Below are 15,454 nucleotides of genomic sequence, written 5' to 3' on the forward strand. Positions count from 1 at the left end.
GGGGGTTATATATGGGTGTAGAATGGCTAGAAAAAAGGTTCTAAAGGTGGTTTATTTTTTGCGGCTGCCTTCAGTCTTGCTACACGCGGTCACTTTACCCTAGGCATCTTGTGGTAGCCACTCTTTTCTTTTCCGAATTGGTGGAAAGTGGTTCCACTTTAGGCTTTTAACTCACATTTAAAGAGGGCTTTTGTGTTTGGCTCTAAAGATGGACTTTTCTCTCATACTCGCATCATCTATACTGACTAGGAGATACTAAGGGGGGTGGTTTCCATTTTCCAGAATGTCTTATCTCCTTCAATTCCCCTCACCGTCAGCTCGAGACAGTTGAGTTTTAAGCCCAATCAACACGTATAAGAAAAAAAAAACTATACCTAGAAAAACACTGCACAAACACTAAACACAGACTACAATATACACATATGTCATACTGGCCATTGCATCCCCCCTCCCACTTCACAAGTGTCTGCCCTCAGATAAGGCTGTGAAGTGGAAAAGGTAATGGCTTGTATGACTGACACACAGACATACCAAACAAGAAAACACATGCTGAGACTAAAAAATTCTCACACTTAGACTATGCAATAGGCTGAGTGGGAGAGTTTTAAACCTAAACAGAGCTCAACAAAATCAAACACATATATACAAAAACTCCTCACACTTAGGCTACGCAGTAGGCTAAGTGTGAGTTAACATGCACACGAAAAGAAAACAACATAAACACAAACACATGCGTCAAAGTAGTAAACTCCGTACTTCTCACACTTAGACTATTGAATAGTCTAAGTGTTATGAATAGGGTTTACTCACATACTACACAGTTTATACTACCTAAAAGCACTAGAAAAACAAATAAAATACGAAAACTAAAACTGAAAAGAAAAAGAAAACTAACTGGTCAGGTGGGGTGGTGGTCACATGTTTCTCCTGCTCCTCCGCGGGACAGGGGCTGGTGCAAGTGGTTCTTCTGACTCCTTGATAAGTCGTATTCTAGGCCTTGGTTACGGGTCAGTATGATGTGCTTAATTGATTATATTTGCAAAACAGTTGTTTAAAGTGTGCAGGTTAAGCATTCTAGCCAGTAGGGAAGTTTCGGAATGTTCAGGTGAAGAAGGCGCCAGCATGATCTCATACTGATCAGTATTCGTGCTAAAACGGCTTGAGATGGAGAAGACGGATAGCTGGGACGTATTACCCACAATTAAGGGCAAAGAAGTCAAATTGCAACGAGGATTTACCCTAAAATCAAGGGTAGCCTCCCTATAAAAGGAAGCCAAATTGGAGGGGATAGAGGATTCACTCATTGAACACACCATCTTTAGGTAGAAAGTTCTCTCGGTAGTTCAGTCTTTCAGCCGTGTCCCGCTTCTTGCCTCGCCGTAGCCATGATCACTTGACGTTCAGATGTTCCCAGAATTCCAGTCATCGTCCATTCCAGCCAGCAAGATCGTAGTCTAGAGTCGCATCGCCCGGAGTGGCAAAACACTTTTACATTGCTTTCGTAGTTTTAAATTTCTCGCTTTCCTTACGTTGGATCTTGTTTACCTTTGGATATTTTCTGCTTTTGAAATACTTTGTTGAAGATCCGAACGTGTTTACGCTATGAAGTTGATTTCCGTTTCGTTTATTGTGGTGTTTCTTTATTCCCTTGCCTAGTTAGCTTAGATCTAAAGTTTCTCGGTGTTTAAAGTGCTGATTCTCTCAATTCCGTTTACGTAACAAATTTCTTTAGGATAGATAAACAAGTACTGTTTGATCGGAAAGTAGGTCGTTGCATGCAAAGCTTAGTTTTAATTTCTGAATCGTTCTTTCATGTTGACCAGTATGCAGAAGTCCAGTTTCAGTGTTTGATTTCGGATTTGATTTCTTAGTTTTGGATCTGTGTTTGTGAGTTGCTAATCTGAGTTTTTTTCCGTGTTGAATCTGGAATTGTTATCTGAATTTTGGAAGTGTTTGTTGAAGAAGATGATGTCTATTTCAATTAGAGGGGACCACTTACTTTTCAAGATGCTTTTGCTTTTGTCCTTCACTTTTAGTTAAGCCCTGTCAGCCCAGTCACAAAACTTCCACTACACTCTGAATATTCTGTTTAGCCCGAAATAGAAACCCGTACCTTCCAAATATTTTCTGTTACAAAATTGTCCCCCCATTCCACGTACACAGTTACATTCCAAATGTTTTCCTTACCGCCTGACCAGTAGAACACCTCCTTTAAGTTCCAGCCTAGGTAGAAACTCAACCCAGCGTGGTAGCTAACCAAATCTTCCGATTGTCACCGCGGTAGTTTAAGAACGCACCATCTCTGTGGGATTCGACCCTTACCACCACTATACTGATCAGAAGAAGTGGGTTGAGGAATCTTTGAAACCAAGGTCTAGGTTAGTTAGGATTTCTATCCTGATCAGTAGGATATATCCTTGCTTGAACGACACCTCCGCACCTTAGGTCCCTTTCACTCCTCTCTCTCGGACTCTGATTCGGGTCCGGTTCCTCGACACCTTCTTCCTCTGTTGCTTCTTCTTCTGTCTCGGCTATCCTTGGTTCATCAGTCTGGCCTCCGTGGCCACTCGTTCCAACTCCTCGTACTAATTTCCCTGCCGTTAACTCCTTCAGAATTCCTTCCATTACACTTGTCAGGCGAGTCAACTCCGCCCTAGCTTGTCGATTTTCCTCCGTTAGCTCTTCCACTGCTTTCTCCAATCTCTCTTGCCTCTGCGCCTGAGCTTGTGTTCTCTGGCTCGTTGTAACTCTTCCAGCTGGAATAGCTTCTTCTCCCATAGCGTAGAAACGCGGTACTCCCTGCCTCATTATACAGTATTCGTTCGGACGAAGAATGGTGTATCAAACAGACTAGGGGGGTCCACCATGATCAGGGGGGATAAGCCTTCAGCCTCCGAGATGATGATGTTGTTTCTTATAAATGCTCCCAAGAAATGGCAGAGGGAGAGGTTTCTCACAGGATGGGTGGCAATGAGATGGCACTGGTAAGCTGTCCAGAATCCCAGATGTATTTTCCTCCCTCGCTTGGCGCACCAAAGGAGGTATAATTCTGTCATCGATGTTCGGACATCTGAATTCGACTGTCCCAGCAAGTTGAAATCCAAGTAGAGTGTTACCAGGCGTAAGATCGGGTTGTTGAAGTGGATGGAGCGGGAGATAGTGGATGAAAACTGCCTAGTGGCCGGGTGAGTTAATTCTTCCCATTCCTCCCGTGGCTCAAAATTGACGTGCCTGCGGGGAATTCCCCGTTCCCTGCTTCTCCACTCCAGCCCTATGGCCTCCTCCAGACTACACATCCCCAATCTTACTGTCCACTCAATTAAACTCATGCTTATCTCACCTCCAAACAACCTAAAGCTTATTGACTCCTCGTCCAAGTTTGTGGTGACCCTAAATCTGAACGTAGTGGAAAACTCATTTGCTAGCCTAATAGGAATAGTCGGATCCCCATTCTCCAATAACCAATCAAATCCTAACGCACACACATAAGATAGAAAAGGTTCACGGGCATCCAACTCATCGAGGGAAGGGAAATGAAGTACCTTTCCACACTTAACTTGCTTGCTCCCTTCATCCTTGTTATCGAAAGCATCTTGTAGCTTTTTGGAGGCGAACAACTTCATCTCCTCCACCAGCTCATCAGTGGGTCCACTGTCCAGCGTCTATACTTCAATCTCTCCACCGGGGGATGTACCAGTTCCCGATGGTTCAGTGGAAGCTGTTGTTCTCTGTACTCTTCGTCCTCCAGGGAGATATCACTGTCGGAGCCCGAATCTTCACTGGCAGCATAGTCGCTGTCGTCTGTCTCCGGACGGTGCGGTGGGGTTCTCTGAGCTGGATCTGTGATGACGATGCCTATGTTCACCGTGCGTTGCTTCTTATTGCTTGTTTTCCTTGTAACAGGGGCTTTCCCCTTCCTTTTTCTCTCTTCTTGGTACCAGTCCTCATCTCTATCTTCATCCTCTTCCGGTTTCTTCTCTGCTTGTGTTGAAGGCTTGTCCTGGGCTGTAGGGCGGGTCTCCACGAGGGTATGTGTACTATCATCTCTTGGCTCGACGTGACCTACTGACTCAGATGCGAGGTCCAGACCCTCAGCCATCTGCTCAGTCTCATCTCTCTGGTCACTCGGCGTTGGTGAGACCACTTCAGTTTCCCTTTGAGCATCCTCCATTTAGTAGCCGGTATGGACTCATCCCCAGGTTTTGTAGAAGTAGTCCTGTCCTCTTCACTTAAAACTTCAACTGGATCTGCTGCTGTGTTCGCCTTCGTCTTGCTGGATACCTATTTTCCTAGGCATCTCTGCGATACTCTCTTCGGTTTTGGTCGTACTGCCTTGGGATCGTCCCTCAACACCAATTTTCGCTTGACGGCCTTCGGTTTTGTCACTGGAGGTGCCACTGGTTCTGGTACCTCTGTTCTTGCTACTGTCTCCTCCTGATCAATATGCGCATCACTCTCCCCTGCGTCTGGCTGGGGAGTCACTGACTGTGGTACTCTTCCTTCGGTTTGCCTCTCTTCCACCTCTTCTTCTGGCTGATGGGCTGGGCCTTCTGGGTCGTTCCTCGTACTAGCTTCTCCACCCTCTCCTACTGCCCTTGATGCGAGGTCTGGATCCTCAGCCATCGTGGCATCTTCCATCCTAGTTACCTCGTTCAGAAGCGCTTCAAACTCCTCATCAGTCATGAGGCCTTGCTTCCTGGCGGTTTCATTCAGATCTATCTCCCCCCTCGCCATTTCTTGAGGAGTAGACTCCGCTACCGGCATTCTTTCTGGTTCATCTCCTCTATTTTGACTCTTCTGCTCCTCTCTTCTTCTCGCTTCCCTTTTCCCTGGGTCAGAATCGTAGTAGGCGGAGATGGGGTCAATATCCATCGAGTCGCTTTGTTGTGGAGTTTTGGAGGGTTCCGAGGGCTCTGGCGGTGTGGTCGCCGAGGGAGATTCCCTTTCTGGTGGAATTGCTGAGGAAATCAGAATGGAAGTGGGTGGTTGTACTGTTGGTTGCACGATCGGTTCTGCTGCAGTTACTGCCGGGGCTTCTCCGGTTGTGCTCGATTTACCCCCGACTTGGCTAAAACCTGCCAACGCAGTCGCCCAATCTCTATTCGGGTCCTGTTGTCTGAGGAACTCCGCCAGTGCATTCAAAGAAACCATCGCCGGAGCCTGAGGAATCGGCTCCTGTTGTTGCGGGTTAGGCGGCCGCTCTCCCAGTGGTGGATGCGATTCTGGGGTTTCTTCCCGGTAGGTTGAAGGGGCTTTCTCACCGGTTTGTTTCTTTGCCCATTTCTTTTTTCCCATGGCTTAAATCGACGATTTCTGGTGGTAATATGGGTGTTGGTTTCTGTGGATGACGACGGAAATTTTTGGAAGAGAGAATTGCAGGTGAAGGTTTGTGATATGAAAGGGGAGAGACGGTTTGGATATGAGAGTAGAATGGGTGGTTGAGGGTTTGTAACCAGCTATGAGTGGTTTCCACGTTGGCGTCGATTCGTGTGGGAGACGGTTGAGAGCTCTGCCTCCTGATTAGACGTCGTCTATCTTTTTCTGCACACGCGCCTTCCCAGTCGTTCTCCGCCTGCAAAGCTGCAACAAGCCCCCAAATTCAAATTTCCCCCTATATTTTCCTAGAGTAGTAACAAAGTAAAAAGGATACTTAAATAAAATCGAGAGTTTCACCAAAATGGCATTCTGGTGGTCAGTACGTACTCTAAATTAAATTTAAGGACCGAAAAAATATTTTTGGATTTTTAATTTTAATTTCATGCAGAGATTTAATTAACTACCACGTATTTACAATATTTACATCTTCTCTTAGGCAATTTAGAATTCTACTTGGCCAGCGTATGTAAATTACGCTAAAAGAAGCTAGCCAGTGGAACTCCAAATTCCAATCCTACCGGTCAGTATGCAACCTTAACATGTGGTTGCAGTGGAATCTCATCCACTACACCCACCTTACTATTCTCCCTAAACACCTTCAGCTTATGTCCATTTACGATAAAAGGTTCAGAGTTAGAAAGACTCCCTGAAATCTCTACTGCTCCATTAGAGCGGATTGCGGTTATGACATAAGGTCATGTCCACTTCGACTTGAGCTTCCCAGGCATTAGCTTCAATCTCGACTGGAAGAGTAGTACTATCTGGCCAACATGGAGGTCCTTGGTCCTTAGATTTCTGTCGTGCCACAATTTAGTTCTCTCTTTATACCACATGGCGGAATCAAACGATTCCAATCTAAGTTCCTCTAACTCCTGCGGCTACAGATTCCTTTCCTCCTCACAGGCCTTAGCATCCATATTAATTTCTGTACTGCCAGCATGCTCGGTGCTCGATCCCAACGGGTAAGTGGCACATCTTTCCGAAAACGATTCGGTACGGGGACATTCCTATGGGAGTTTTGTAGGCTTTCCGATATGCCCATAGAGCATCCTCTAACCTCATGCTCCAGTCCTTCCTAGAAGGGTTGACTATTTTCTTTAGAATGTTTTTTATCTCTCGATTAGAGATCTCCGCTTGACCGTTTGCTTGCGGGTGGTACGGGCAACGACTTTGCGTAAGTCGGGAGGAGCACCCTGCACGGGAGGGTCAGTGACAAGGTGGTTACTGGCGGTGCTGGAGCTTGCATCGTCGCTCCATGCCGTGACAGTTTCTCCCTCGTCCTCAACGATCATGTTATGCATTATGATACATGCATACATTATGTCTGCAATTAGTGGACGGTGCCATCCACGGGCCGCTCCCTTCACCATAGCCCACTGTGATTGGAGGACTCCGAATGCAAGCTCCACATCTTTCCGTGCCGCTTCTTGCTTTTGGGCTAACAATGACCTCTTCAGCGTTGTCAGACATGTGATAGTCTTTACGAACATGGGCCATCGAGGGTAGATCCCTCGGCAAGATAGTACCCCATATTGTACCGACGTTGGTTGGCCGTGAACTCTACGTTCGGCGCTCGCCTGGCACACAAGTCGTTGAACAATGGAGACTCGTTCAACACATTGAGGTCGTTGTTCGGCCCAGCGACACCAAAGTAGGCATGCCATATCCACAATCGTTGGTCGGCAACGGCCTCCAACACTATCGTTGGATGTGTGCCCTTGTGCCCGCTAGTGTATCGTTCTCTCCAAACTGTTGGACAATTCTTCCACTGTCAATGCATACAGTCGATGCTTCCCAGCATCCCCGGGAAGCCGTGGGCCCGCTCGTGCATGTTCACCAACCTCTGGGTGTCGTTGGCTTTCTCAAGTATGTATCCTTAAATGCTTCGATCACTGCCCGACAGAATTTAGCTAGGCAATCTCATCCAGTATGCTCGCTTACATGGAGATACTCATCGAACATATCTGCTCAAGTTCCGTAAGCGAGTTGATGTATGGCAGATGTGCATTTCTGCAAATTCGATATACTTTGCCGGCCAACGGCATCGGTGGTTTGCATGAAATACGAGTCACGAGTAACAACTGCGTTGCCAATGCGCACGAATAATGGCCTCCGCATCCGGAACCGACGACGGAACATCTTATCACTCCATCGAGTATCTCTAGAGAAATAATTTGTGAAAAGCCGCAAATGAGCTTGTTCACGGTCTCGGTGGATATACATCCGAGTCCGTGGTACGCGGACGTGTTGTTCGTTCCACGCTTGAACTGCAGCTTGGTAGCGAGCAACCTTGCTGTTGATTTCCTCTTGGATTGCGGGCATCGCCTCCTCTAACATTCTGACAACTTGAGCTTCGATTGCTCTTTGAGCATCTGAACGAGGAGACATTTTTTACGGATATATTTGCGAGAGAGAGGAAATAAAGTAGAATAGAGATGAAAATGATGTGGAATTTATAGTAGAAATTTCGAATTAAAAAAAGTTATTCAATATTGGGGCCCAGGTCTGACCCAAGCCCCCTCCAACGCCGAGCCGGGACGCAACGGGTCACGGCCCCGTAAGCTCCATCATCGGGCCAGGCCAGAACTGGGCACGACCCCTGGTGACGTACCAAGCAGCCGTCTTCATCCCTCCAACGCCGCAGGCTGCGGGACGGGACCCAGAAGCGGTCCGGCCCACAACATTAAGGATGCTCTTATGTTGAAATTTTAAATTCCATATAATGATGTTATTTCTCATTTCACTAAGTTAATTCATAGTCTGAAACTATAGTAAAATTAATCTACTATTTTATGTGTTCCAAATTTGTTCCAACAAATTTCACTTTTTTTTTAAAACGTGTTTTCAAAATTAAAAAAAAATCACAATTTAGTAAACCCTACTTACAGTGATTAAACTTTTATGTTTCAAAATTTATACTATATCCTATATAAAGAATTATCTTCACAAATAAATTACTCCCTCCGTCTCGGCTAAGATGACACATTTTTTAGTCGATACAAAATTTTAGATCTTATTGGTTAATATTTGGAGTGGTTGTAGTAAGTATTAAGTGAAGAGCAAAAGAAAATTGAATATTTAAATGTAGAGGGAAAAAAGTGGTTGAGTGTATTATTTGGAGTGAAAAAGTAACCAAAAGTATAAATGTGTCAACTATAAAGAGAAACGTGTTATCTTAGTTGAGACGGTGAGAGTATTGAATATAAATTTGACAATTATGAATTTACATAAACACGAAAAGTTATACTCTCTCTGTTCTATAGTAGTAGAGTCATTTTACTATTTTGGTATGTTCCATAGTAGTAGAGTAATTTCCATTTTGGTAAGTTCCATAGTAGTAGAGTCATTTCCATTTTGGTACGTTTCATAGTAGTAGAGTCATTTCCCCTTTTAATAATAGTCAACATATTTCTTCTCACTTACTTTACTCATTCTTGTTTTATTCTCTCCATCTCTCTACCTTTTTTTATTTCCTACTTTATTCTTCCTTAACTCACTTAACACACCTTTTTCTTTATACCGTGCTGAAAAGAAATGTCCTCATTACAACGGAATGAAGGGAGTAAATAATAGTTGTAATATCCCTATCCCAAAAATAAATAATTTTATAGTAATTGTCATTATATATGATATTGTCATTTGTATTATAAAGAAATAAATTGAAACTTTAAATGGTAGTGTTATGATGACTACATATCTAGTTTAGTTGGTAAAGAGTTTTAAAAATATATTATGTATAATAACAAATTATTACCACGGGATTTAATGCACAATCTGTAGAGTAAGTGAGAATAATTAGTAAAGTAAGATAGAGGAAAAGAAAAATGAGTAAAGCAGGAGAGAGGAAGTGAAAAAGTAGTGAAAATAGAATTAGTGGATTGTGGGGTCTATATCCTAAAATAGAAAGATTCTAAATAGTGGCGTATCCAGAGTTTTTTATTTGGGAATACGAATTATATGACAAATAATTATTATAAATAGAATAATATTGATTATAAAAATAATTTAAATAGTAAGAATTTTTTTATATGAAGTACAAGTTGTACTAAAAATAATACTCCATTCATCCCACTTTAGAAGTCTCAGTTTACCATTTTAGTCCCTCCCACATTAGGAGTTTCGGTTAAAATATTCCATAAATGACAATAGGCCCCACATTCTACTAACCTTATTTCACTCATACTTTATTATAAGATTAATATATAAAAATGAGACTCACATTCTAGTATCATTTTTCACCAACTTTTCTTTACATTTTTTAAAACGTGTACCAAACTCAAATGAGACTCCTAAACTGGAATGGGGGAGTATTACCTAAAATCTTAAAAATAAGAATTTCATATTAAAAAATAAAAGCAATAAAAAAACTAAGAATTTTTTTATTTGAAGTACGAGTTACATTACTTAAAATGATAAAAATAAATAAATAAATAGAGTATCAATATAATAAATAAAGCAATTAAAATAAATGAAATAAGAAACATAATAGGGAAAATCAAAATAATTAAAGTATAGTAAACAATCCTAATACCTATAAAATAAAATAGGAGTGCAAATTTTTACCTAACTAAAAATTAATTACTTACAATAACGAAAATGTTAGTAGGAGTGCAAATAATTAACTAACTAAAAAAACTAATCACTACATACTGTAACAAAAATGAAAATGTTAGTACATAAATAAAAAAGGATTCAAACATAAACATAATTAAAACAATGAAAAGGAAAAAGCATAACAAAAATGAAAATGTTGAGTATAGAAATAAAAAAGGTAGTTTCCATAAATCAAAAAGAAAAAGAAAATGAGAATAAAAGTTAAAAGGTTCAATCCAGCCGGGAATCGAACTCGGAGCAATGGAGAGGCATTATAGGCAACGAACCACTGGAGCACCAAGCTTTGATTTAAATATCCAAATATCATTAATATTGGGTTATAGTTGTACCTTGTTCCCACTTGCACCCACCACTGATTTTAAAGTTTCTATTTTTAAAAAACGGTCCAAAATGAAAATAGTTGTTATTTTTAAAAAATGGAGGAAGTACCTTGTCCCCACTTGCATACGCCACTGATTTTAAAGTTTCTATTTTTAAGGAACGGTTCAAAATGAAAATAGTTGTTATTTTTAAAAAATGGAGGAAGGGTTAAATAGTAAATGGTTAATTTAAAGGTGTGTGAATGTCTATAATTAACGTGTGCATGTACACATAGAATTATACATTAATGTACGTAATTAGTACTTTTTTATGTATATGATATATGCATGTATTTCGTTGTGGTTATCAATAAGAAAAAGATAAATTCATATGAATACAAAATGTGTGCCAATGTATTAGGTGGTCAATTATTGTACTCCCACGTCTTCAACTACTGATGGTGTTTAATTTGTACTACTATATATTTTAAGTCGGCTGATACAGTAGCTTATATTCACCTTCGGGAACCAAGAAAAGAGAACATGAGACATAATCAGGAGCCCAACTAGATTATTTACTGTAAACAGGTAATGTATAAATTATATTTTTAATTTTATATACGTTACGTAGTTGATTGCTATATGTTTATATTGGAATAAATATTTGAATTATATGATGTGAACCTAATATAGTTATGTGTTATTTGAAATTATTTTGTTGAATATGATATGGATATATGATTGGTTCAATAGATATGTCAGTAGTGCAATTGTTGTATTTTTTATATGGCATTAGAATTGCTTGAATCATTGGATTAAATAGGATATGTGACAGACTTGCCCTGTGTCTGATGTCAATGATAATGGAAATAGACCTACGGGTCATATACAATGATTATAAACCTACGGGTCAAAGAAAATATGCAAACAGAGGCCTTCGTGGAAAGATCAAAGCAAAGAAGGACCTTCGTGGAAAGGTCAAATAATTAAAAGGGACCTTCAGGTCGTATACAATGGAAATTCCGGACATATACCAGGCTTGATTTGTCACATAATAATAAATTGAATAGAGGGCCATATGCATATACATAAGAAATTGTTATGATATTTAATGTTTATGGTTATTGTGCATATTTAGAATTGTTGTAAACAAGCCTAGGGGGGATTTTAGTAATTATAGTATTTGAATGATAATCTAGTTAATATATAATTTCTTTATTGAAATACTCCATATGTCTCATGTTATTTGAGGTGTTTCTTTTCAATACTGGATTTAAGAAAGATGTCTTAAGTGAGTTAAATAAAGTAGAAGAGAGAATAAAGTAAGAGAAAGAAAAGAGAGTAAAGTAAAAGAAAGAATAAAGTAGGTGAGAATAAATGTTTTGTTTTTAGCCAAAAAGAGAAATACTTAAGTAACTTGGGACAATCCAAAAAGGAATACGATTCAAGTAAGTTGAGAGGAGGGAGTATGTATTTGTTTATTATAAAGTACTAATACTATGTTAGAGGGGTAGGGGTGTGACATTTAAGATTATATATATATATATATATATATATATATATATATATATATATATATATATATATATATATATATATATAGGGTCCCCTTATTCCCACAACACTTTCTTAGTGTAGAACTAGAGACTAAATATATATATATATATATATATATATATATATATATATATATATATATATATATATGGTCCCCTTATTACCACAACACCTTCTTAGTGTAGAACTAGAGACTAAATTTTAGCCAATGGATTTTAATTTAGTGGTTGAGATTAGAGCTCCTACATCTTAAATTCGTAATTCATCCTGTGAATTAAATTGTTCAGCCAAAGGGCATCTTAGTCATTCTGTAAATGAGTGTAATTGGGTAAAAATGAATTTAGAGTAAATCAATGGATAGTTTATTTGGTTTGATTTCACGCACGTGATAGTTTATTTAGTTTAATTTTTTTGATTAATCCTAAATTCCAAATATAGAGAGTGCATGTGCCTCCTGCGAGAAATGCTGGATTCAAATCTGTTTCAAGTTTTTGTTTGGAATCAAACACCTATTAAAAATTATATGAATTCTGATTATTTACTGAGTAATTTTGTGATTCTATCGACAAACATTACCATGGGGACATAAACTGTTCGATAAAATGTCTATATTAAACTTGAATATTAATATTAGCCCTTTTTTACTTTAGCCGTTCAATCACTTCAACTTATAATTACTGTACTTCATCTTATAATGAAATAACTTCATCCGAGAAATGGAAACATGTCGGTTAAATGAACCAAATTTTAACAGTCCAAAACAAATAACTTCATCTTATGATATAATTTCTTCATCTGTTTACGAAATGAATTCATCTTATAATGTAATTAATTCACGGTATATAGTTAAAATGAACCATCAAACAAATCGAAACTCAAATCTTGAAAATCAACTCACCACATGAAGTGATTGCATACTTAATTTCTAATTTCGATTCATTTTTAGTGTATTTTGTGGTGAGTTGATTTTCAAGATTTGAGTTTCGATTTGTTTGATGGTTCATTTTAACTATATACCGTGAATTAATTACATTATAAGATGAAGTCATTTCTTAAAAAGATGAAGAAATTATGTCATAAGATGAAGTTATTTGTTCTGGACTATTAAAATTTGGTTCATTTAACCGACATGTTTCCATTTCTCGGATGAAGTTATTTCATTATAAGATGAAGTACAGTAATTATAAGATGAAGTGATTGAACGACGACATTATAGCAGCGGCGGCGGTGGCACAATACATTGGGGCCGAGTTGCGGATGAATTTCAACCCGGGACTGACCTCGAGACGGTGCCTGAAGAATCCATACAACCAAATCAAAGTATAACAAATAAAAAGAACAAGTAGAGACGATAGTTGAAGATTGTGATTGAATGGAATTGATTGAAGATTGAGATTGAGTATATTAACAGATTCAATTCCAAAAAAATCGTGAATCACAAAAAAAAGATGCTGATATATTTTCCATGATTAAGTTGCATGAATTAAGGTAACCAAATAACCGCTACAATTTTGGAGTTCCTAAACAACCCTTTTGCAAGTTTAATTAAATAAAAAAATTAGATTTAATTGATAATGAAATAACCGTTAGATTAAAATAAGGGGTGGATGAGATTTGTTCTCTAGTTCGGTCTTTAAAATTAGTTCGACATTGAATACAATCCTATATATATATATATATATGAGCATTATTCTCTTATTCATCCCTTAGATCCTTTATTCTTCTTAATATAGGTCGTTAGATCTCATTCATCAACGGTCCAGATGATCTGCATTATTACACTATAATGGTGCATTATTAGTCGGTGTGCATTATTCAACTGAATATCTGCATTATTACACTATAATGGTGCATTATTAGTCTGTGTGCATTATTCAACTGAAAATCTGCATTATTAAATGACACGTGGCACCAATCTAACTGCCGGATGACAAAATCGTGGGGCTGAGATTAAAAAGAACAAAGAACAAAATATACAAAAAGGAAATGAATACATCCATATATATATATATATATATATATATATATATATATATATATATATGGGTGCGTTAAAATGATAACCATATTTATGGTGATAACCTAATAACCTATCATTTTATGGGTCAAAAATATCATTTTTACTAAAAATGATATTTATACACTATAAAATGATATTTTTTCAGCATGCATAGAATGATACTTTTAATCCATAAAATGATATTCTATTTTATAAAATGATATATTTCGTCCATAGAATGATAGGTTATTAGGTTATCACCATAAATATGGGTTATCATATGATCACATCCTTATATATATGTGACAATAGTAATTCCCCCGTCCCAACTAAGTTGAGTCGTATTCCTTTTAGGAATGTCCCAACTAAGTTGAGTCATTTCTTTTTTTTTAACAAAAAATAAAACATTCAATCACTTTTACTTTATTCCACCAGATACTTTACTATGTCTTTATCTTTCCGACTTTATTTCTCTCTCCTACTTTTCAACACAATTTCTTAATCTCCTGCCCAAAAGTTGTCTCAACTTAGTTGGCACGGAGGGAGTATCATTTTTAAGCTAAAGTACTAAAAATGAGTTAGATAGAAGGATAGATGATCTTACAAAATTCCATGATACACCTGATAGCTTTTACGAAATTTACATGATACACCAGATGGAGTAATTGATATAGGCAAGACATCCATGTTACATGTGACGAGAATAGTTGCACTTGCATGTGTAGTAGGTGTGGTGGTGGCCCCAACTTGATCAATCATTGTCTAGTAATCCTATTTATATAATGAAGTAGTATTTGGTAGAAGAAGAAACAACAATTTTACATTGTCTCATTGCGGCCATGGCTACCGACTTCAGATCCATCCCCTTTATTGGTAGTATTTCTTGAATTTCTCTATACCATCATACAAATTTTATTTGGTGTTTGCATTGTAACAGATATTGGTCCACTAGTAGAGAAATGGGACGATCCCAACCCAACACGAGATCAAAGTGTAGCACAAGTTGTTCAAAACTTGGACAAAGCTTGCAGAGAAGCTGGCCTCTTTTACGTGGTAATAATAATGTCCTTATCTTCCTTATTATTTCACTATTTTTGTTATCTTAGACTCAATATGTGTGTGTGTGTGAGAGAGAGAGTGTGTGTGTTTTATGGATCTCAAGTGTGTGTGATGTTGCAGAATTACTAAGTTGAAAAGATGTGTGCTTTCTTCTTATGTTGTGTAAATTGTTTGACTCTGCCACCGATTTTAAAAAATTGTTTGACTTTGTGAAGAAAAAGTAAAGAGAGAAAATGAGTGGAATGTGAGACCCGTTATTGGATTAAGTGTAAAAAAGTTGGTGGAATATAGGGTTCTCATACTAAAAGTGGAATAAAGTAAATGGTTCTATAAATCGTGGACGACCCAAATCTGCAAAATGGACGTTCTTTAAATATTGAACAGTGGGAGTAGCTATTTTTGTACCTTAAGACTCAATTCATGTTGATTTGTGTGTGAGAAAAAATCAGTGCTTCTTCCTTGTTTCTTAGCTTGTTAGTTTTGTTTCAATGAAATGGTGTGTATGCAGACGGGCCATGGGATTCTGGATTCTATTGTGAAAGAAATTAGA

General features: G+C 38.4%; 1 protein-coding gene across 1 annotated transcript; it reads right to left on the minus strand.

Annotated features, from left to right (window-relative positions):
• Positions 1 to 4,281: 4,281 nt before the first annotated feature.
• On the minus strand, positions 4,282 to 5,295 carry LOC121804114 (fibrous sheath CABYR-binding protein-like). The gene has a single exon (XM_042203655.1). It carries the CDS (start codon positions 5,293 to 5,295, stop codon positions 4,282 to 4,284), a length of 1,014 nt encoding a protein of 337 aa, XP_042059589.1.
• Positions 5,296 to 15,454: the final 10,159 nt, after the last annotated feature.

This window comes from Salvia splendens, chromosome 5 (assembly GCF_004379255.2).
Source record: "Salvia splendens isolate huo1 chromosome 5, SspV2, whole genome shotgun sequence".
Classification (NCBI taxonomy): domain Eukaryota; kingdom Viridiplantae; phylum Streptophyta; class Magnoliopsida; order Lamiales; family Lamiaceae; genus Salvia; species Salvia splendens.

What these genes read in the sequence shown, in the direction of transcription:
- LOC121804114 (XM_042203655.1), bottom strand. Translation starts at nt 5,295, where the DNA reads ATGGGAAAAAAGAAATGGGCAAAGAAACAAACCGGTGAGAAAGCCCCT.